Genomic DNA, 22,634 nt, shown 5'->3' on the forward strand with positions numbered 1-22,634 from the left:
CACACGCATAACTATCTATTTCAGCATGAATGTGGAGAACAGTAGCCTTCATATCTGAATGTATCAATAACCATCAAAACAACATCAATAAAAGCTGTTTAATTAATTCATTTTTATGTATTCATATTACACAGTGCGCCAAACACATACTTATGAAATAATTATAATATAATAATAATAATAATAATAATATATAAAATAAAATAATAAATAATAATAATAATATAAAATAATAAATATTTTTGTTCCTAATCGTAATTATAAAAATAAAACGGCCTATTTTAAAGCTACATATCAATATATCTCTATATATCTATATATATATATGTATCTCTCTCTCTATATATATATATATATATATATATACACACACAAACAATTTCATTTACATTTAAACTAGCCTATATTTAAATTAAATTGAAATGAAAGACAGGAAAGCCCATTGATGAGGGCATTGTCAAATCATAAACAACATTGTTGGTCCAATTCAGTTTGATAATAATAAATAAAAAGAAATAGTGAAAATATGTCAAATAAATAAAAAGAAAGTACATTCGAATAAAGGACGGACACATTCAGACACCTATACATGTTTAAACAAAAATACAAATAAATAAATAGAAAGTAGCCTAAAATTCTGTAAAAGGGGTGTTGGAAATGTTGCTGCGACTGTCGACGGTCAAATAAGATCAACCCAAATCATGATGAGAGAGCGTGCTCAGAGCGTGTTGGATCTGCTCCGGTGTCATGTCGCTCAGGTCGGGCAGCTCCTCTGGTAGTCTCCTCTTGGTCCGGCCCGCCTCCCCGCTGCTGCCCCAATAAGCCGGACCGGCGTGGATGGCCCGGAGCCTCATCTGCAGCCACTCCCGACGCTCCTGCACCTGCTTGAGCTCCCCGAGGTTGTGCATGAGCTGGACCTCACTGACCGTCCTCTTCCTGTGCAGGATCATGAAATAGGCCTATAGCTCAGTTTAACATTGCAAAAACAAACCAAAAAGAGTGTGCTGACAAGAAGGGGCGTTAAAGAGGCTGTATGAGGCAGTCCAATTAACTTGTAGTAGTGGTGATGGGGGGTGGGGGGTTACCTTAGGGAGCGCTCTTCACTGACAGGGACGAGGTGTAAAATGCAGAGTGAAATAAACATGATTTTATAGTCCAGATTGCACATGTTGCCTTGATGATCTGTTAAGAAAAGAAAAAAATATCTCAAAATCATGCTTTCTTGTAAATTAAAATACTTTCACAACTTGAAATATATTTCCTGAACAAAATAACAGAATTTTAAATGTACGACTTTCAGGCTTGTGTTAAAACAAGCGAGGAAGTTACTGGATATCAATCCATTAAATTTTTTTAGTAAAATGTAAGTTGTGTGTTTGTTTTTATCTTGAAGTCCCCATTTAAAAATTCAAATATATCCCAAATGTCAGCCTAAAAAAACAGATTTATCTAAATTAAATAAAAGAATAACCTTGAGTTGAGGTGTGTCCGGCCTACAACTCTGACTAGAACAAGCTGAACATACCTCTGGTGGAGCTTCTCCTCAGTCTGATACAAGTTAAAGTTGCGTTGGCGTGAAGTCAGGTATGGTTTGGTGGTTGGCTCCTATCACTTATGATAAGTCTCTGGACTCCCTGACTTCCTTTTATAGCCCCGGGGCCATGCAGCCATTGATGAGCTGCCTTCATTATTGCTGTTGATGATGTCACACCTCCAGGTCCTGGAGGGGGCAGGACAGGAATGACAACACCTCCTCTGAGCTCCAGGCGTTCCCCACTGTCATACCAGACCAAACTAATGGCTTTGCATGTTGAACGCAAATACCCTCACACCCACCTTATACATGCACAAACACACACACGTACACACCACAGTTCCAGACCTTTAAAAGGAATGTCTGCATTATAAATCAATTTATTTCTCCCATGATATCACTACACTGTTTAATCATCACATGAGTTATTCCAATATAAGTGATCACAGTATGACTATAATGGTTACTAGAAAGGGTTCTAAATAAGAAACCCTGTTTCCAAGACTAAAACTTCACTTTCCCAAGCATTGTTTTGCACAGATTTTCCCCTCCACATTTTCAATTTTGCATGCCTCTCTGTGATCTTCCCCTACGTCTGTAGAGCCACCAGATCTATTAGTCCACATCTGATGTGACCTTTTTTGTCTGACTCCCCAGCCTGCCTCACAACAATAGCGCCAACATTTGGATGGATTTATGACTCTCATTGACCATTTGGGAGTCTCCCTGGTTACATAGGCACTTTACTCAAGAATTAACATTGTTTTAATGAGTTCGCCTCCCAAAAAAGAGCTTTTACACTGACCTGACGTCAGAGATAACATCCTGAATCAAAGAGTAAAAGTGGGAGTTCAGGAGGTGATGCTGTTGTCGTCACCGCCTTGGTCATGAGCGCTGTGTGCATGCGTGCGTGTTAACTAGAAAATCTCTGAACATCTGAAGAATCATGACTTTCTCAGATATATTTTTCGATTCAACTGTAATGCTTGTTGAAATTAGGAAAAGCAAATGGTCATTTCCCATGTCCCTGGCACCCATTGTGGTATCTAAACATTAGAGTGATAGAAGATTGTTCCGGCTTATACAATGAATATTTTAAAGTTTAAAAAACAAGGTAACAATATGTTGGCCAATAGTCAGTCTTTACATAAATACATAATGAAACATTTTTGATAAGGATTCCTTAACATATATATATACTGTATATATATATATATATATATATATATTTCTGTACAACAATTTATTTAATCGGCCAACATAGCACGACAATAGTGATATATCTCCAAAAAGCTGCTTGTCTAGTTGTCAAATTGTAAACCTACTGGCTGGTGGGTAGGCTGAGTGTGTTTGAACCATAGTAAGTAAGTAAATCACATATTAAAGCTAGGGTTGGTAATCTTCAAAAACATTTTTTTGTTATATTTATTGAAATTCTTGTTACATCCGAAAAAACTGGCCTCTGACGGAAGACTTTGACCAATCACAGGTCATTTCATTGAGAGAGCATTCCCATTGGCTGTGCTCCGGTCATGTGACCGTTACTTGGCGTTCCTTCACCAGATTTCACAATGGCGGCGGCGTCACAAAGTTTCTCATTATACAGCTAAACTGTGCACTACAAGATGATTCCTTCTCTCGGAACGCTCTCTCAATGAAATGACCTGTGATTGGTAAGAGTCTCCCGTCACGGGCTAGATTTTCTAAAGCCTGAAAACAGAGCCATGAGGAGGAGCAGAAGTCTAGTTTTCTCTCAGAACACTTGAATTACAATATGCTGAAAGGTTATTATGGAATTTTTGCCCAATGATGACAAAAATATACTGCCTACTGAAGCTTTAAGCAAATGTGCATGATTTACTTGTGGTGGAGTATTTTGATTTTGTGGTATTACTACTTTTACTTAGGTAAAAATAACATACTTCTTCCACCACTGAATCCAAAGCGTAATATAATATGTAATAGCGTAATATAATATAATATAATATCTCCGTATATTGAGCGTTTTGATAGTTTAACAGTATTTATATAGCACTTGAACCTGCTTTATAATAGAAAAGACTCACTTTTTAAAAATGACTCACTTTTTAAAAATGTGGGACCTTTAAAGTTTCAGGGAAAAAATGTCAAATTAGCATGATAATATCAATTACATTCACTATAATAAGATCATTTAAAAATGTAAAGTTATAAAAGCGGTTTCTGCTACTATTTACCTTGAAAGATTTAGATAATGTTCTGAGACATGCAAAATGTGACTGTGCTGTATTATGTGTTTCTCTTCAGTTTATGAATGATCTTTGAGCTCTTAGTCATACGCTGCTCTGTAGCCTTCAAAGAGGTAATGTTTGTCATACGACAGTGTGTTTCACTCAGGGAGGACAGTGATATGCAGATGCCATCAAGTCACTAGATGTTGGCCCGAGCTCCCTAGAGGCAGCCATATCGTTTTTTACAAAAACTGAATAATAATAGTATTACAAAAGTATTTCTTAAATTTCAGTTCTCTGCCCCCCCCTCCCTCCCTCTCTGTCTGTCATTCATCAGGGTCAAGCTCTCCCCCCCTCAGCTTTCAGCCACAGGTGTCCCAAGAAAGATCAATCCATGGGACCACGCAGGTCATGTTAGAAAGAAGCTCCCTACTACTTATTATGGTCACACACGCACACACACATTAGGTAACCACGAGGGTATGAGTTTTTCTAAATGTAGCAGGAGCTGGGGATGGCTATGTAATGACACAAAGGCCCTGTTCACACCAAGCCCTTGAATCTGTGGTGAAACTGGTTTTAGGTTACAAAAATTGGAAATGAGACTTTACAGTATACTGCAGTTGTAGAGTGATGTGTCATATTGGTGTGATTTAAAGTAGAAATGTAATTGTATCTAAGCAAACTGCAGAACCTGAGAGCTTTAAAGCACCAGTGTGAACTGTGCCATAGTGATCATCTGATAGGTCTGAACATATTGATCATTGACCCCCCGAGTGCTGCTTAGACGTCCTAGACTTCTGTTCCCACGAGGAAAACAGAGCATGACGACATCGGTAGAGAAGGCACAGTATGACCTCATGCCGAGCAACTCAAAGATTTATAAGTAACTTTTATTTTCATCTAGGCCAGGGGTCTGCAAACTGCGGCTCCGGAGCAACATGCGTCTCTTTAGCCCCTCTCCAGTGGCTCCCTGTGGATTTTTAAAGAAATTAGTGGAAATGAATAACAGTTTTTTGTTTACATTTTCATTTTTATTTATCATTGTTGTAGGTCTATGGTACGACGGTATGATGGAGTGTTAGGGCCACATTGAGGGGAAAAAAAAATCTGAGATCTCGAGAATAAAGTCGTAATATTAGGAGAAAAAAAGTAATAATATTCTGAGAATAAAGTCAGAAGTTTAAGAGAAAAAAGTCGTAATATTATTTGAATAAAGTCAGAAATTTACGAGGAAAAAAAGTCATAGTATTAGTATATATATGTATAGTAGTATAGTAGTAGTAATTTTAAGTGTTATTTTCTTTTTTTCTCATAAAGTTGTGACTTTATTTTGTGACTTTACATTGATCTCAATGTGGCCCCTACCTCACTGGAAATGTTTAGCGGCTCCAGACAGATATTTTTTTTTTTTTGCCTAAAATGGCTCTTTTGATAGTAAAGGTTGCTGACCCCTGATCTAGGCGAAGAAGGACGTGATTTGTTGAAATAAACAGATAGTATACAGTAAGTAGATCTTTTTAACAGCTCTTCAGTTCGTTGGGTTTTTCTTGCAAAATCATTTTTGTAGCTGTGAATGAACCATCAAAGTTTAACCATGACATGAAGCATGGAGTGCTGATTATCCTCATTGCACATATTGATACATAAAGAAATGGCTTGAGTGGTCAGCGATTAAAGTTGTTTACATACCAGCCTTACAAGATTTACAGTGATTGGTGGGGGCCCTTCAGAGACATTGACCTCCGCTTGCTTTCCCGTAACACTATGACGGTCTGTGGTGGCCGCGGCCTGTTTAGATGACACCCGCTGAGCACGTCGATCTCTGACCTGAGTTTAGGTCCTTAACTGGCTGTCCTCATTACCTCATGCTGCCTTAATGTTCAGCATGTTACTTATGGCATGCAAAAGGCGACGAGGCATGTGGGAGTACAACGAGGCAAGAGACTTCAAATCAAAGTCAGCGATCCCACAACAACACCAAGAGGTGGCCCGGTCATCCGGCAAATCATACCACATACAGGCAAAATCATTTGTAACCTATTCATCTTTATATATAGAGTGCTAAGTGGAGCTGTAAACAAAGGAATTGCTTACTTGCCGGGCATCAGCCATTGACCTGACATTCACAGCTATTGCAAGTCAGGTGCATCAGTAAGACAAGCTGGTCCACGAGACTTAAGAATAGTTCCAGGGGAGTAAATAAGGAGAAGGGGGACTGCTATTTCAGGGTAGGCTTTGACTTTTATAGAGGGTGACGGCATGACCTGAGATGGGTGACAGAGAAGATAAATAACATTGCACAGATGCTTCTCGTCTCAAGTCACTTGAAAGATGATTTGGAGAAAACAAGAGTTCATTACAGATATATTAATAAATATTATTAAACTGATATACATAGTGGATTTGATAGAAACACTGATGAATGAAAGGATTTGGTAAGCTTACTGAAAATGTTATGTAGATCCAAAAAAAAGGAAATGATCTGTTGGTTTTGGGGAGGATATGATAGGATTAAACATAGTTTGACAAAATAACTAAAACAAATTCATACATCCAAATCGAAATACTTAAAACTGCAGTTACTGATCTTTTTGGCCACTTGGGGGAAGCGGTGATCAGCAAACAATTGTCTATTAATATGTATATTAGTCAAAGTTGGCAAGATTAACATTTAGCGTTGATCAATATAATATTAAAGGTCCCATATTATAAAAAAGGGAGATTTTCACTTTTTTTTTATTATAAAGCAGGCTTAAGTTCTATATAAATACTGTGAAAGTATTGAAACACTCAATCCACAGGGAAATACACACAGCCCGTATTCAGAAATTGTGCATTTGAAACAAGCTGTCAGGATTTCTGTCCATTAGTGTTTGCTAAAACATGTTGGAACATGCGCGTTGTTTAGTCATTTGTGTACAGTATGTGCTGTTAGGATAGAATATGTGTGTGTATAGAAAATTGTTTGGACCCAATGTTTTAGCCACATTAGACATTCCCAGCAGCCTCAGCTGTACTGTGTATTTATTGCTAATTAGCGATGTTAGCATGCTAATACGCTTAACTAAGATGGTGAACATGGTTTGTGAGCATGCTGAAATATGTATTTAGCTAAAAGTATCAATATGCTCAAGTGTCTCACAGACAGTTAATCTTACCATTTGATCACTTATATTTTTATTTTGTTAATCTTAAACAAGACTATGTAGCGTGTTTGGAGGAGTTGGAAGCTTTCTCTTTCCTCTCGTCTCCTACACACTTTCCTCTCCTTGCCTCCTCTCTTCTTTCTCTGTCCCTCCCTGAGGTCTCCTGTCCTCTTCCATTATGTTCGATCCATGTCTATCTATAAAGGTGAACAAACACTTCATAAGTATATGAATTCATGTTCTGGATTCCTCATCTAAAGTATTTAGATTTAGATTTCAATCCCTGTGGGTGTTTCTATGTTAAGGCCTCAGCCAAACTGTATTTTGTGGTAACAAACAAGTGCCACAAGATGACAAAAGCTACATTTGAAGTACTATATGGGAACCAGGCTAGCTATTTTAGGAAATAAAGGGATTCTGTCTACTGAAACGCTACAGGGCTTTTAATTTGAAACAGATACAAGAAGTTGTCAAGTCAAGTCAATTTTATTTGTATAGCCCAAAATCACAAATCACAAATTTGCCTCAGGGGGCTATACAATCTGTACAGGATACGACACCCTCTGTCCTTTACAGAGCGACCCTCTCATCGGATAAGGAAATTAACCAAAAAAATACTTTTAACAGGGAGAAAAAATGTTAGAAACCTCAGGAAGAGCAACAGAGGAGGGATCCCCCTACCAGGATGGACAGACGTGCAATAGATGTCGTGTGTACAGAGTAACAACATAATGAAAATACAACATAGACAATCCATATGACAAAACATAATATGTATAATGTAAACATATGTGAGAAGGTGGATCCAGGAGGATGTCAAGCAGCTTCCCGGCATCGCCAAACAGATAGAGCCAGAGCAACACAACCTCCTCTCCACGCCAGATAGGTAGAGCCAGAGCAACACAACCTCCTCTCCACGCCAGATAGGTAGAGCCAGAGAGACATTATTGAGTTGAGACACATGATCAGCTGTAAAATGCCATTGTTTTCCTATGGGGAGAGCGGTGCCGCCCAACTAGGTGGAAGCGCTATCCTTGGCATGGCGCACCACTTAGCTGCGCTAAAAGTTCAAATTATTTCAACCTCTGCTGCTACTGACCTTTCACAGTGCAACCAATAAGATATTGCCTAGAGACAGTGAATGGTTGATCCATGTGCGCTTTTTGATGGCATTATACCTGTGCTGCGCTTTTTCTGACCTTTATTTATTCACGGAGAATAATACTCTCTTTTTCAGGAACACCCTGATCACATTCACACCTGGAAGGTGCCCAGTACAACCACAGTCTAATCTGCCGGCAACTGAGCAGCTCCACTGGAGCGGTTGGGGTTAAATGCCTTGCTCAAGGGCACCTCATTGGTAGTAATGAGGGGAGGGGCAAGCGCTGCTTTTCACTTTCCCCCCCCAAATTTATCCTGCCGGTCCAGGGGATTGAACCGGCGACCTTCTGTGTTCTCTAACCTTTAGGCCACCACTGCTGTACCACTGCTCTGCTGTTTGGCCTCTGCAAGCGTGGCCTCGCAGTGGGTGAAGAGAAAATTTCTTAACATGTGGAGGCAGCATAATGCTGTAACAAAACAGGGCAAACGGGAGCAGATGAGACACGAAGAAAGCTTCATACTAAAATATGACTGTATATAGTCAAACAGAATGAATTAGAAATAAAGGCCCGTCTTTAATATAAGCCTGCTTTAAAGGGACTGTTTGTAAGAATCAGAAATGGCTTGTTAAGTCAACGAAAGTCAGCGTCCTGTTGCTCGCGCTTGTGCTCGCTCTACATGGACATGAACGAGCATCGCTCAACACAGTGAGGCGACACACGTCAGCTAAAACCACAATATCACTCTATGTTTCAGCTGCTTGGCAGTAATGTTAGCTGACCAGACGAAGGTCTCTCCATGAATCACTGCTGATCCTAGTGTTGGCTTTTCCTGCTTCAGCCTCCCGACCGCGGCCGGAGGGAACAGGAGAGACACCGGAGTTTTGGTCGGAGACGATAACGTTTCTCTCTGCGGAGCCCCGTCACTTCACAAGACACGGGAAACCTCTGTTGGTCTGGAGGAGCTGCAGCAGTTATTTCTGCACAAACGTCCATTGTACATTCACTAGATATTCTCAGAGCTAAACTAACTCTTCTGCAGTGTGGAGTGTGCGCGCATGCACGTGAGAGTGGAGCGAAAGAGTGAGAACGAGCGCGGTGTGTGAGTGAAGGCAGGCAGGCAGAGGAGCAGAGGGGCAGAGTACAGCAGAGACTCTGGTCCTGGAGACCAAAGCTACGGTCTCCCCCGCGTCCTCCGACCGCGGCCAACACTGTTTAACAGACGGGCTTCACTAGATACAACCAAGAGGTTTTGGTGCTTCACTGTAGTTTGTGTTGGAGTCTGAGTCTGAACAGCGTAGCCACAGGCGAGCGTGCATGGCACACCGACCCGCAATGATTTATACGTGTAAGAAGTTACAAACAGTCCCTTTAAATGAAGAAGAATTTACGGTAATAGTTTTTTTTCAGTGCCAGTATTAACTATGTTTTTTTAACAAACTAAACCCAGTTTCAGTACACTCTGGGCCTGACTCTTACTACAACAGCCTTACTTGGTCTGGTATGACCAGCAGCATATGGTAGCTGATGTTGAAATGTTTCATGTGTAAACTGTGCTGTGTAACTGCCATTAATCATTCAGTGACTTCATAGTCCCTAACTGTGCCACTGTTACATGTAATAGTCACCTGTGGTTACTGTGGCCGATGCAAAGCTACATAGCCTCGCGCTAGTTAGTCTAACTACCTAACTATGTGAAGCTACTGTGCATGGGCATGTATGTCTATGTGTCTAAAGTCCATCTCGGCTGCTTCCTCCCTGCAGGATTCACACATGATAGGAAAGAGAATGATCTCTAGGAAGTATTACGCCCTCCTTTCAGCCTGAGCCCTCAAAGGTGAAAGATTCTTTCAAGGAATGTTGTTCACATTGGCACTGGCATACTTGCTGTCATTTAGATGTGAGTTGTCATCTAAAGAGTAAAAGTGAGGAATAGGGAGGGACTGAATGGAAATACAGCCCCTCCCTCCCCCTCTCTTTCTATTGGAGCTCTCTATGCTGCATGTGATCACCATGGCAACAGAAAACTCCCAACAGATGAAAATGAAATGGGCCCCAACAGGAGTCATCTAGGAGCAAAATGAGAACATTAAGATGAGGGTTTATATGGATCTTATTACTGCTCCAACATCTTAATGGTTTTGGGAGATGATGGATGAAACATATCTCCCACCTCAAAACCGAACCCCCCCAAAAATCACAACTATTAGAGGCAACAGGGTCCACATTGTTGCAGTTTGCTATCTATGCCGTTTCCCCCAAAAACAGATGTTGGAGATTGGTTTGGCGGTGAGTTGAAGGGCTAGAAATCTTATCCTGTGAAGTAGTCCCTGAGTCATGTGTGTTAATCACCCTATCAACCCCCACAGATGTATTATGGTCTTTCAGCGCTGCAGGGCAGCACAAATCTCACTCATAACCTCCTTAAACTCCCAGCTGGATCAAAATAGCCAACAGTTTGGAGTTTCTACAAGACAAATTGTTCCTCTACAGTATGTGGCAAGGTTTCAACATAACATTATATTTGCTTTTTTTGTTTCTTGTTGTTATTGGCCTTCAAAATTCGGAGTCCCTGACCTACAAAATAATCAAGTTGTAATAAAATATTAAACATATATGCACGTCATTTGATCCATTGTTAATACAGTATAAGGATATTGATGGGATGCCCTGGCCTTCGTTTCTTCATGGAGTCTTTAGAGATGTCTATTTTGGATATAGGCGGGCAGGAGTGATGTATAGCACCCTGCTGAATGAGGCATCAAAAGAAGAGGGGCAGATGAGGACGGTGTCAATCTGCAATTCACACGATGTTATTCCAGACCGACTGACGCTGACTGAATGTGTCTGATACATCGTGTTCTCCACAACAGCCAGCCTGAATCAGTGCGGGCAAAGACCCATTCTACATACACCTCATTAGACCTTTGAGTTGAGTGAAAATAATATTTCCAATAAAATCAGATATTAAAGGTGAAGAAGGCGAGATTGGAGCAAATATGATTAAAAAAAGTTATTTTCATAAAACGGTCGCTATATTGTGACAGTAGTACATGAGACAGGTAAACTGAACAAAATCATGCTCCTCTGTGTCCTCCGGTGTCCTCTGGTGCTCCTAACGGCATCTGCAAGATTTCACAGAGCAGAAGTCTAGTTTTCTCTCAGAACACTTGAATTATAATATGCTGAAAGGTTAATATGGAACTTTTGCCCAATGATGCCAAAAATATACTGCCTACTGCCACTTTAATTTTAATATGTTACCAATGTTTCGCATAAGGCAGTAGGCCTATAATTAAATCTCAGTACATTCAGGTGTGTATGTGGTCTCTACCTTCTAAATGTAATGTAATACAAATGTCCAAAATGTCAGTCAATTGATTCTATCACTGTTTATCCTCACAATCTCCTACAGTTTTAGCTGATGGTGCATTGCGACATCTAGTGGTTTTTATTATGAACAGTAATAAAACTCTCTCAAAGATTCATTTTTTGACACAAACTCTCCTGAAATACACATTTAATCCACAACAATGACCTCCAACAATGACCTCTGCAGTAACATTAGACCGTTACATGGAGGCTACTAATCAATGCTTCCTTCATGTGCTTTCGAAAACTTTGATATTATGGCAAGTTGAATTGGCAGTAGCCTATGTCATCTCAGTAATGAGGCCTATATAAACATGATATTCTGTTTTACATTTATTCACTGGTATATGTGCAGCCTACTTGGATAAAAAACATTTGATAATGAAACTTAATGAAGTCATTTACATTGAAGTGTTTTGTCTTTCTCTCCTCACAGCTACTCTGTAGTTTTAGGCCTACGTGCTTCTTAACTAAGCCTAAAGAGATGTCCGTGTTGTCTGTGGTTGTGAGAAGTCGGACCTGACGAGAAGCACTTGAAAGCATCATGCAGGAGGGAGCGGAGTCGGTCTCTTTGAAGTTGAGTTCGCCGGCTGGAGTTGAAGCTGCCTGCTCAGGTCATTATCACATTATCACGTTATTGCAATATTGTATCATTACATTTTATGTTCCGGCCTATTGGCTACATGGGTAAAAATGACTTGTTTGGTGTAAATTAATTACCTTTTTGAACTGCGAAAATATTCGGCCAAAAGGACAGAAAGTTGAAGTGAACCTGTCCGGTTCTCAGGCTGGTTTAGCTACAGCAAAGCCACCGTGTGTTCGTTATTGCTACTATAGTCTTCAGGTAGGAGGATATAACTAACTAGACTGGACCGTTTACACGGTGGGGACATGCAGCAGGGCTGTACCAAAATGTAGCTAATTGTAAATCCATGCTGTCATTTCCCCAAGTAGCTCTTCTTAATTTGTCCCCCATCTGTAGATACATAACTTTATTAATCCCCTGATTGAAAGGCAGTTTGGGGGGGAAATGATATAAAACTCAGACAGGCTGCAACAAACATCATACAGTATGAAAGGCATTAGGGCTGCAACTAACCAGTATTTTCATTATCAGTTAATCTGCTGATTATTTTCTCAATTCATCGATAAAACATTAAGTCTATAAAATATCAGAAAATATTGACAAATTCCTGTTATAATATCCTACAACCCGAGGTGTTGTATTGAATTTGTTTGTTTTTTTGCCAACCAACAGTCCAAAACCAAAGATATTTAATCTACTGGAATCAGTGAATGTGTGGTGTTTTGCTGAGGAAATAACTAAAAATAATGATAAAAAAAAAATTATTGTGATTAATTTTCTGCCGATGGACTAATCAATACATTGACTAATCATTTCACACTAACACTGAAATAGTAACACGTAGAAGAAGCCAATAAGTTAAAGGACAAAATGGATTAGTCCATAGCCAAAAGCTTAAAGCTGAAGTAGGCGAGATTGGAGCAAATATGATTTTAAAAAGTTATTTTTATAAAACGGTCGCTAAATCGTGACAGTAGTGCATGAAACAGGTAACCTGAAAAAAAATCATGTGCCTCTGTGTCCTCCGGTGTCCTCCGTCGTGTCCTCCGTCGTGTCCTCCGTCGTGTCCTCCGTGGTGTCCTCCGTCGTGTCCTCCGGTGTTCTTCGGTGCTCCTAACGGCATCTGCAAGATTTCACAGACCGAAGGAAAACAAGCAGTAAGAGCTGATCTGAGGTCTGCTGTCCATCTGACGTCTATGAGAGCCGTCTGTCAATCACTCGTGAACTCTGACCAAACGGTCAAACTAGGCAGCACTGATCAAATATGAATCAATATTATGTTACGTTAATGCCTATTTCTCTCCTCAAATGTTTTCAGAATCATCTTGTAGTGCACGGTTTAGCTGTAACATGAGAAAGTTTGTGACGTCGCCGCCATTGTGAAATCTGGTGAAGGAACGCCAAGTTCCGATACATGAACGGAGCACAGCCAATAGGAACGCTCTCTCAATGAAATGACCTGTGATTGGTCAAAGTCTCCCGTCACGGGCTAGATTTTCTAAAGCCTGAAAACAGAGCCATGAGGAGGAGCAGAAGTCTAGTTATCTCTCAGAACACTTGAATTACAATATGCTGAAATCTTATTATGGAATTTTATACCCAATGATGCCAAAAATATACTTATACATAATTAATCAAGAAAATTATTGCCAGATTTTTTTTGCCAATGTGTGAACAGGTTGCAACCTAAAAAATGAGACCTTCTGCCACTTTCTGGGTTACCTGTATCGGCCTGCAGACTGCTTTTAATGTGAAGAACGTTTGGTTAGATGTAGAGTCACAAAAAGACGACACAAAAATAATAATAGAGTCAGGAAAAGAAAAAAGCAGTAGGTCTTGTGGTGTACGTGATTGCTTTTATCAGTTTTTAATTTCTTTGTAAAATTACAAGTATGACAGTTGGGAAAGTGTTCCAGAAATATGAGGCTGTAACTGCAAAAACAGGACACCCCTAGTGGTACGAGATGAGATGTATTTATTATTCTGTAATAACACCATTAAGTGGTAACAGAAATGGCATTTAAAGATAGTATGACCATCTGTTATCTTGCGTTGTCTTTCATTTAAGTCAGTGTATTAATATATGCCAGTGTTAAACTAAAATAAAACGATGTATTTGAAACTATGCACTTCCCTCTTTCTGTTGAACAGACTCATGAGTGACTGTGAGGAGACGGACTTCTTCTGGGAGTCTTGGACTGGGACGCCTGGGAAAGGAAAAAGAAAAAAGGACACCAAAAAGGACACAAAATGCCTGAAACACAAAAACAACATAACCATGAAAACAGATGAAAACATCCAGAAGAAAAAGAAAAAGAAAACCTCCAAATTCAAAGAAGCAATGGAGGGAAGGAAGGAAAAGAAAAAAGGAAGGAAGAAAAAGAAAAACAGATTGGCTTTGGATCTAGATGACAGTTTTATATTTCCGCAGGGCAGTAGTGCTCAAGCAAACCCTGCTGTGAAGCCTGAAACTTGGAATCCACGCAGCAGTGGCGAGCTAAAACCTGACCAAGACTGCAAGAAGAAAACCAAAAGAAAAAAGAAAGTGGCGTTTGACTTATCACCGGGCTACATCCGTGTCAAACGTCCTAAATTAGTCTCTTCGTCTCTGCGGTCTCCCACGGCTGTGAGAGACAGCGAGAGCTGTTCGCAGGTCACAGTGACGGGACACAGCCAGGGTGAAACACATGCTGATGAATCTCAATGCAACAGTGAGGAAATAAACAGCCAGGACCTGTTTATCACCCAGAAGACATTCAGAGCATCGCCCTGCGAACCTTCCAGTGGTGAAGCCAGTGACAAAGCCGTTCCTACAAGTCCTCCAATGTTTAAACCACGAGACGAGCTGCACACATCTATGGCGTGGATAAAACAGCATCTTGAAGGATCATACAACAGTCCACCAGACTTGCATTTCCATCAGCATCACAGAAAGACAAACGAGTATGTACTTCTCTCAAAAGGGGAAGAGGAAGAAAAGCGGTTAAACAAAGCACATCAGAATCCCAAGAAGGGAAAACCGTCCTCTCAGACGCAGACAGAGTTAAATGCAAATCTTACTGTGGAGAAAAAAGTGTCACGCCCTGCACACACAACGCCCAGTGGGGTGAACGCATACCTGGGTGAGCCAATTGATGTGAACCCCTCCCTGGATGTTGCAAAGTCAAAGAGACAGTCCCGTACTGTAAGCCAGCAGTCTCCTTCATGTCCATCAGTGCTTCCCTCTGTGTCCACGGACAGCACTTCCACACAGACAGAAAACTTCTTCACCACCCAACTCTCCTCCTACCTCAACTTCTGCCGAGAAAGTAGAGCGACTGTGCACCTTGAATTCTTGAAACCTTTGGACCTGAGCTTGCCGTGGAGGTCCAGAAAAGACTTTGGGATGTGTTTGTCAGCGAAGACATTGTGTTTACCAGGAGAGACCAAAGAGCCCAATCTGCATCCATATTGTTCTTCAGACATGAAAGATGTAGAGGTAAAGAAAGAGCCTTCTGGTCGGCATCCCTGTTCTGTAAGCACACAAGGTAAAAGTGAAGCAACTCCAAGCCCCCAGTCAGAGTCTGAGCCTAAGACCGCAGACACGACGACCTCCAGCGAGGACGAGCCCCCCTGGCGCACTCGCAAGCTAGACCTGACCCAGGTGATACCACATGATCCTCTACCCCACTGTTCACTGCAGTTACCCTGGCCCACGCAGCATGCACCAAATATCACACAATGAGAACTACAATACACTACAATATTCACACCTGTTTCATCATTTCATCATCTCAGAATTCACTCAGTTTACAGAGGAGGAAAGATACCTAAATTCAGTGCATATCAAAATTTCAGAACCTTATTAGATTCTGTAAAACTCCTTCTATAAACTGCTATAATGTACAAAAAAATACCTGAACTGAAAACCACTTGAAACAATGTGCAAAACTGCAGAATTAAATCAATATTTCATCACTACTCTGAAAGGATAGGGATGGCAACATTCTGTATTTTTCTTACGGTCGACAAAGTCCCATGAAAAGACCAAAACCAACAATTAGTCTAATTGATTCTACTAAGAAGTATTGTGTGTGTACGCAATGCTACATTATCCATATACCCTGTTCCTCTGTGCCACATTGCTCTATTGTATTAAAACACATCAGTGTTCCTTCTTCACCATGAACACACTGTAGTTTATTTAGATTCAATCCCACATACACCGTTCTGCTGCTGGACAGTTAATACTAGCTACTCCACCAAATGTGTATTATTAATCCTTCGCTGAAAATAGTCCCCAACAAATGCTCTATTGCAGTGGTTGACAAATAGTGGCCCGTGGGCCAAATCCATCCCTGCATCAAAAATATTTGGCACTGCCGTGACATCATCTTCAACGGGACACTCACTGAATCCTTTCCTCGGCAACCAAACGGAGGAACATCTGAACTTCGTCAGTTGTACGGTATAATGTACATAGTGTATGGCGAAGTGTACATAGTGTACGGCATATTGTAAATAGTGTATGGCATAGTGTACATAGTGTATGGCATAGTGTACGGCATAGTGTACATAGTGTACGACATAGTGTACATAGTGTATGGCGTAGTGTACATAGTGTATGGTACGGCATAGTGTATGGCGTAGTGTACATAGTGTATGGTACGGCATAGTGTATGGAGTAGTGTACATAGTGTATGGTACGGCATAGTGTATGGCGTAGTGTACATAGTGTATGGTACGGCATAGTGTATGGCGTAGTGTACATAGTGTATGGTACGGCATAGTGTATTGCGTAGTGTACATAGTGTATGGTACGGCATTGTGTATGGTGTAGTGTACATAGTGTATGGCGTAGTGTACATAGTGTATGGTACGGCATAGTGTATGGTGTAGTGTACATAGTGTATGGTACGGCATAGTGTATGGCGTAGTGTACATAGTGTATGGTACGGCATAGTGTATGGCGTAGTGTACATAGTGTATGGTACGGCATAGTGTATTGCGTAGTGTACATAGTGTATGGTACGGCATTGTGTATGGTGTAGTGTACATAGTGTATTGCGTAGTGTACATAGTGTATGGTACGGCATTGTGTATGGTGTAGTGTACATAGTGTATTGCGTAGTGTACATAGTGTATGGTACGGCATTGTGTATGGTGTAGTGTATGGTGTAGTGTACATAGTGTATGGCGTAGTGTACATAGTGTATGTACGGCATAGTGTATGGCGTAGTGTACATAGTGTATGGTACGGCATAGTGTATGGTGTAGTGTATGGCGTAGTGTACATAGTGTATGGCGTAGTGTACATAGTGTATGGTACGGCATAGTGTATGGTGTAGTGTATGGCGTAGTGTATGGCGTAGTGTACATAGTGTATGGTACGGCATAGTGTATGGTGTAGTGTATGGCGTAGTGTATGGCGTAGTGTACATAGTGTACGGCGTAGTGTATGGCTGAAACCGGACAAGTCAATACATACGAGGCCCGGTGTATTTTAGGAATCAAGGCAGTGGAATCCCACACGCAGAATGAGAAACACAAAACCGTCAACAAACGGCAGATATTTCCCAGTTCTGTTTTACACTCGTCTCCAACACGAGACAAAAAAAGTCATGTTTTATATTACAATAAGCAAAATTGTCCCTGACCCAAAGTTACTGGTTGATCATGCATTTTGCTGTTAAAATTCTTTCCGAGTGGCATTAAAAAAAGTCTCATATTTAACTTGCCCTGAGCTGTAGGACCCGTTTATGCTCAAGTGAAATAAGATACTCAAAAATGTAAGAAAAGCTGATAAAGTGTCCCACGGGTGAGAGCCACAGACAGGGCAGAGGTCAGACTCTATGGACTAATAGTGTTTTGTATCTAAACGGTTGTGTCTGCTAATCAGTGACTAAAAGGTGTTTGTGTTAGAATAATTTGCAAAAAAAAAGCTAACTGAAGTGTATGCCACTGTTGAGTAACAAAGTGACTTTGTGTTTGATTTCAGGTGAAGGCAGTCCAGATGAGACTCAACGAGTCCTTCTTTTTCAAGACAAAAGGAGAGGGACAGTCCCCCAGACCAGAGTCTCCACTGATGAAACTGGCTCAGAGCAGAAAAGTGAAAAGCAGGAAGGGCCACTGAGGTCATATAGCTGCAGTCAGTGGCTGCCATATTGGGTTTTTTTTGTTGCTAGATGCCCGTCAATGTCTGAAACAGTATTTAGGGTTAAAGAGCAGCTGTGTATCAGATTAATGGGTAAATTCAAATTCAACTCTCGATGCTAAAACTCAATCTGAACCTTGTCCTCTTGAGGAAGGAATCTTTTGAGTAGGAAGGAGTGATGTTGACACTGTGAGGCAGTAGAAAGTTCAAGTTGTCATGATAGATGTTATTAGGAATTCTGTCCCAAAATGAACTTCTGGAGAAAAAAAAAAATCACATAATCCTCATCATATTAATGATGCCCTCATGTATTTGTCCATTGTTTGAAGTTTGAAGAGTTAGACGTTCCTATAATGTTGTTGGTATAGGGTTTGAAGTGCACAGAGGTGTTACTCCCTCAGCTTTTTGAATGTTTTCAGGAAACTATATCATCAAATTGTAGTTCATAGTTTTGTTCGTCGTCTGTTCTGCATGAAGTCTTTTATCAATTCAAGTGTATTTATTGTGTAGAACCAGTGGTTTACTCACTGTACAGTCTGTAAGATATGTTGTCTTTGATGAAGCACAGTGAATTTTCAATATTAAGTTGTGTACTATTCTTTTTATTAATTTCACCTCCATAGCAATGTACATATATAATTTGCCACATGACATAAACAAATAGTTAACCTTCCATTTCTGCTCCAACAATGTGAACTTTAAAAGGTCCCATATTGTAAAAAGTGAGATCCTCACATTTTTTTAATTATAAAGCAGGTTGAAGTGCGTTATAAATACTGTGAAAGTATCAAAATGCTCAATCCATGGAGAAATACACACAGCCCGTATTCAGAAACTGTGCCTTTTGAAACAAGCCGTTAGGACTTCTGTCCATTTGTGATGTCACAAATCTACAATATTTAGACCATTTTACAGTTTTAAATGTAAACATTCTAAATGTGTCCCAGTTAATTTCTGGTTGCAGTGTATGTGAATGTCTTCAGCTGACAGGAAGTAAACATGGACCCGAGCTGTTGCCTAGCAACGCAATTCCGTTGCATTCCATTGAAACTTGCTAAAACGGAGCGTTTCAGACAGAGGGTGAATACAGGCGTATTCAGACAGACAGTATGAGGAAAATAAAGTTTTTTTTTAACATTACAGCATGTAAACATGTTCTAGTAGAAACGTAAAATACAAGAATGAAACTGAAAATTAGTATAATATGGGACCTTTAAATAAATACAAGGTGACTTAGAGCATCACACTGTACCAACCAAATGTTAAGGATTTACAGTAGGCTACCACTTTATCATTTACAAAACCTTTTTTTAGCTGTTGGGACTGTAGTGACATAGTAGCATTCTGGCTTTAACGCAAACCCTCCACCTTAAAAACACCCATGCTTATTCTCAACATCGACCTGTTTTAACAGTAAGAGTTGTAATAGATTATTTTTTTGTGGTTAGTTCTGCCTCATGTCCTGCAATATGTCTATTTCTCAATGAAAATGTGTATTACAGTAGTATTTCATCCTAGTGTTTGTGGAGAAAGCAACATTTGTGGCTAATAAACTCTATTGTAGCTTGGCTAATGTGCTGACGTGATGTCTAACTATTCTATTTTTACCTTTTATTAACCAGAAGACAAAAATGGGTCCAGAAATGCAAGGTACATTCCCAACAAATGATTTAATTGTACTCGTCCTTTAACAGAACAAAATCTGAGCAGCCTAGTTGTGTCTGAAAAGCTTGATCCCCATCCAGCTCCAGAGGTGGAAGAAGACGTAGACCGGGATGGTGACCGGCAGCAGCAGGCTGTAGAAACACAGACTGCTGCTGCTGGTGCAGCCCTGAGGGAAGTTCTCGTCCACCGCGGCGGAGTAGAACAAACCGCAGAGCGACACTATTGGGACGAGCCCCACCATCATGGACAGGGAGAACATACTCGCAGATGGGTTCTGATACAGGGCAGGTGGAAGGAATGCAGTACAAGTTCTCACTGTTCTGCAATACAAGATAACATTTGAGCTGAGCAGGATCCAGTTATGGTGTTACACAAGTATTGTCTCGTTCTGTCCAACAGCCTTTAAAACACAACAATGTTGAGTCTGTCTGCTCGGGTCGGCCGAACGGGTTGTGATGGAGTTTCTACCCTTGCGTTGGTGTGGTTGAGGTATCTGTGTCTTTCTGTATGAGTCTGGCTTCCTGAGGGATCATGTTGGGGATGCCGTCAATGATGGGATAGGCGATACCAAGCTCCTCGTTGATCAGCTCATTGGTATTAGCCTTGTACCTGTGGGAGGGACAAGAGCAACATCATTATTCTATGATGCTTTCAATAATGCAATGATGTTTTCAAAATTAGTATTTTTTCTCAGTGTGTAACATTTACTACATGAAAGCTGAGGAAAAGAGTATTTTACAGTAAAGCAAATCAAAGCTGAACTCCCACAACACCTGAATGCTGCACCGTTACTCCACAATGACCCAAAAAGTGGGTCGTGTCTAGATGGTAAGTTGCAAAAAACAGGCGAAACATTAACCACTTGAGGGCAATGCCAACCTTAAACCATCTCATGGGAGTTTAGCAAATTATGGGGTACCATCTAGACGCGACCCCAAAAGTGGTTAAGGTTACATTTTGATAACCGTTACAAAAAATGGTGATCCCGTTTAGGTAGTGTACTAAATGCCTGTTACCCCACAGTATTTCAATATATGATCACCTTTTATTTTTGATGATTTTTCCCCTTTTCTGAGATGTTTTCAAGGTAGCCTACTGTAAATATGGTAAATATCTAGAATAAATACATGCAAATAATACTAGTACCGGTAATGCTACTAATTCCATAGTAACAAATTGACATATGTTGGTATATTAACCTATTACTAGCATAATAGCAGTACATGGTTTTACTGGAAAGACAATCATAAGTAAGAGAACATTTCCTCCTGATACCAGGTAAAAATGTAATAAAAGTAATAGGCTAATTTAATCAACATCATTCTCCAATCACATCAGACTGTGACTCAGAAATATCAACCATGAGCTAAAAGGTCCCATATTATAAAAAGTGAGATTTTCATGTCTTTTACATTATAAAGCAGGTTTAAGTGCTATATAAATACTGTTAATCTATACAAACACTAAATATACAGAGAAATACACACAGCCCGTATTCAGAAATTGTGCGTTTGAAACAAGCCGTTAGGGTTTCTGTCCATTTGTGATGTCACAAATATACAATATATAGATTATTACACGGTTTTAAACGTAAACATTCTAAATGTGTCCCAGTTTGTTTCCGGTTGCAGTGTATGTAAATAACATCAGCTGACAGGAAGTAAACATGGACCCAAGCTGTTGCCTGGCAACGCAATTCCGTTGAAATGCACTAAAACAGAGCGTTTCAGACAGAGGGTAAATACAGGTATAGTCAGACAGACAGTATGAGGAAAATAAAGTTTTTTTTTTCTCATTACAGCATGTAAACATGTTCTAGTAGAAACACAAAATACAAGTATGACCTGAAAATGAACATGATATGGGACCTTTAAAACACATGAGCCCTCAGTGGACACTGGGCCCAACTACACCTAGAAGGTACATTCATATTTCACGTCAACAAAAACACTTCTTTGTAGGCTTCTTGGGCAATATATTTATATTTTTTTACTGCAACATATTACACTATACTATCTAATGATAAATACTACATGTAATGCATCCCTTCTGAACAGACTCAATAATAATACGCAGGCTTCTCGAGCATTTATTACGATGATATGAGACTAAACTCTTAAAACCAGCGAGGTGTTCAAACGTTAGTGCTTCTTCTCCAGTTTTACAAACCACTAAAGCTCGGATCCCCTTCTCAGTACAAACACAACATCCCATGTTAGTGGATCTGAACATGGTCTGACCTTAGTGGCTTCTTGGACAGCGGACACACCAGGACCTCGAGCAGGGAGGCGTCAAAAGGCGGCTGCACTTCGTCCTCCACGTCCGAGAAGCTCCTGGCGGACACACGGTGAGCTGTTAGCCTCTCTAGTAACGGGACAGTCCTCACACCGACGGTTTCCTTCACCAGTCTACACAAAACAGTCCGAAACATGACCGAGACAGAACCACAAGCTAGATAAGACTCCCGACCGGAAGCACACACACACACACACACACACACACTGTGTAACCGAAATACGAGTCCTCTTCCTGTGAGCTCAAAGCGGTTATCATTAGTTCCGCTTATGGACTTCTTTAGCAACCTTCTTCCTAATAAACTATTTGAAACCGTTTTACTTGCATATCTCATGAACCATTTCAGGTATTAATTATATTGTGACGACCTCTCGTGTGTTTCTACTCTGCCTGGCCTGCTCGTGTTTTCTCCTCTTACAGGAATAAGTGTGCTGGCAGAGAGCAGACTGGTACCCGTAGTGAGCAGGTGAGCCGGGGTGTGATCAAAAAGTCAAAAAAATGACGTCATAACGTCTTTCCCTGACCACTTCTACTTGACCTCGATGGAAAACGTGATGAGGTCAAGGACAGATGAGAAGGATAATTCAGAA

The 22,634-nt window shown here is 40.4% G+C and overlaps 4 protein-coding genes across 4 annotated transcripts; 1 reads left to right on the plus strand and 3 right to left on the minus strand.

Annotated features, from left to right (window-relative positions):
* Positions 1-107: 107 nt before the first annotated feature.
* On the minus strand, positions 108-1,634 carry pth1a (parathyroid hormone 1a). The gene is made up of 3 exons (XM_074634296.1): positions 1,526-1,634; positions 1,086-1,182; positions 108-936 (listed from the first exon to the last, which is right to left on the minus strand). Exons 2-3 carry the CDS (start codon positions 1,166-1,168, stop codon positions 690-692), a joined length of 330 nt encoding a protein of 109 aa, XP_074490397.1. The 5' UTR covers positions 1,169-1,182; positions 1,526-1,634; the 3' UTR covers positions 108-689.
* Positions 1,635-11,520: 9,886 nt separating this feature from the next.
* LOC141765513 (uncharacterized) lies at positions 11,521-18,495 on the plus strand. The gene is made up of 3 exons (XM_074631546.1): positions 11,521-11,979; positions 14,103-15,594; positions 17,929-18,495. Exons 2-3 carry the CDS (start codon positions 14,107-14,109, stop codon positions 18,061-18,063), a joined length of 1,623 nt encoding a protein of 540 aa, XP_074487647.1. The 5' UTR covers positions 11,521-11,979; positions 14,103-14,106; the 3' UTR covers positions 18,064-18,495.
* Positions 18,496-18,665: 170 nt separating this feature from the next.
* On the minus strand, positions 18,666-20,008 carry LOC141765525 (phosphatidylinositol N-acetylglucosaminyltransferase subunit Y-like). The gene has a single exon (XM_074631563.1). The coding sequence runs from the start codon at positions 20,006-20,008 to the stop codon at positions 19,796-19,798; it is 213 nt and encodes a 70-aa protein (XP_074487664.1). The 3' UTR covers positions 18,666-19,795.
* pyurf (PIGY upstream open reading frame) lies at positions 19,729-22,268 on the minus strand. The gene is made up of 2 exons (XM_074631562.1): positions 21,990-22,268; positions 19,729-20,358 (listed from the first exon to the last, which is right to left on the minus strand). The coding sequence occupies exons 1-2, from the start codon at positions 22,178-22,180 to the stop codon at positions 20,214-20,216; spliced, it is 336 nt and encodes a 111-aa protein (XP_074487663.1). The 5' UTR covers positions 22,181-22,268; the 3' UTR covers positions 19,729-20,213.
* Positions 22,269-22,634: the final 366 nt, after the last annotated feature.

This window comes from Sebastes fasciatus, chromosome 4 (assembly GCF_043250625.1).
Source record: "Sebastes fasciatus isolate fSebFas1 chromosome 4, fSebFas1.pri, whole genome shotgun sequence".
NCBI lineage: Eukaryota > Metazoa > Chordata > Actinopteri > Perciformes > Sebastidae > Sebastes > Sebastes fasciatus.

What these genes read in the sequence shown, in the direction of transcription:
- pth1a (XM_074634296.1), bottom strand. Translation starts at nt 1,168, where the DNA reads ATGTGCAATCTGGACTATAAAATCATGTTTATTTCACTCTGCATTTTA. An exon ending in AGTGAAGAGCGCTCCCTAAG is followed by an intron (nt 937 to 1,085) that starts GTAACCCCCCAC and finishes GATCCTGCACAG; the next exon opens with GAAGAGGACGGTCAGTGAGG.
- LOC141765513 (XM_074631546.1), top strand. Translation starts at nt 14,107, where the DNA reads ATGAGTGACTGTGAGGAGACGGACTTCTTCTGGGAGTCTTGGACTGGG. An exon ending in GCAAGCTAGACCTGACCCAG is followed by an intron (nt 15,595 to 17,928) that starts GTGATACCACAT and finishes GTTTGATTTCAG; the next exon opens with GTGAAGGCAGTCCAGATGAG.
- LOC141765525 (XM_074631563.1), bottom strand. Translation starts at nt 20,008, where the DNA reads ATGTTCTCCCTGTCCATGATGGTGGGGCTCGTCCCAATAGTGTCGCTC.
- pyurf (XM_074631562.1), bottom strand. Translation starts at nt 22,180, where the DNA reads ATGTTTCGGACTGTTTTGTGTAGACTGGTGAAGGAAACCGTCGGTGTG. An exon ending in CTGTCCAAGAAGCCACTAAG is followed by an intron (nt 20,359 to 21,989) that starts GTCAGACCATGT and finishes TCCCTCCCACAG; the next exon opens with GTACAAGGCTAATACCAATG.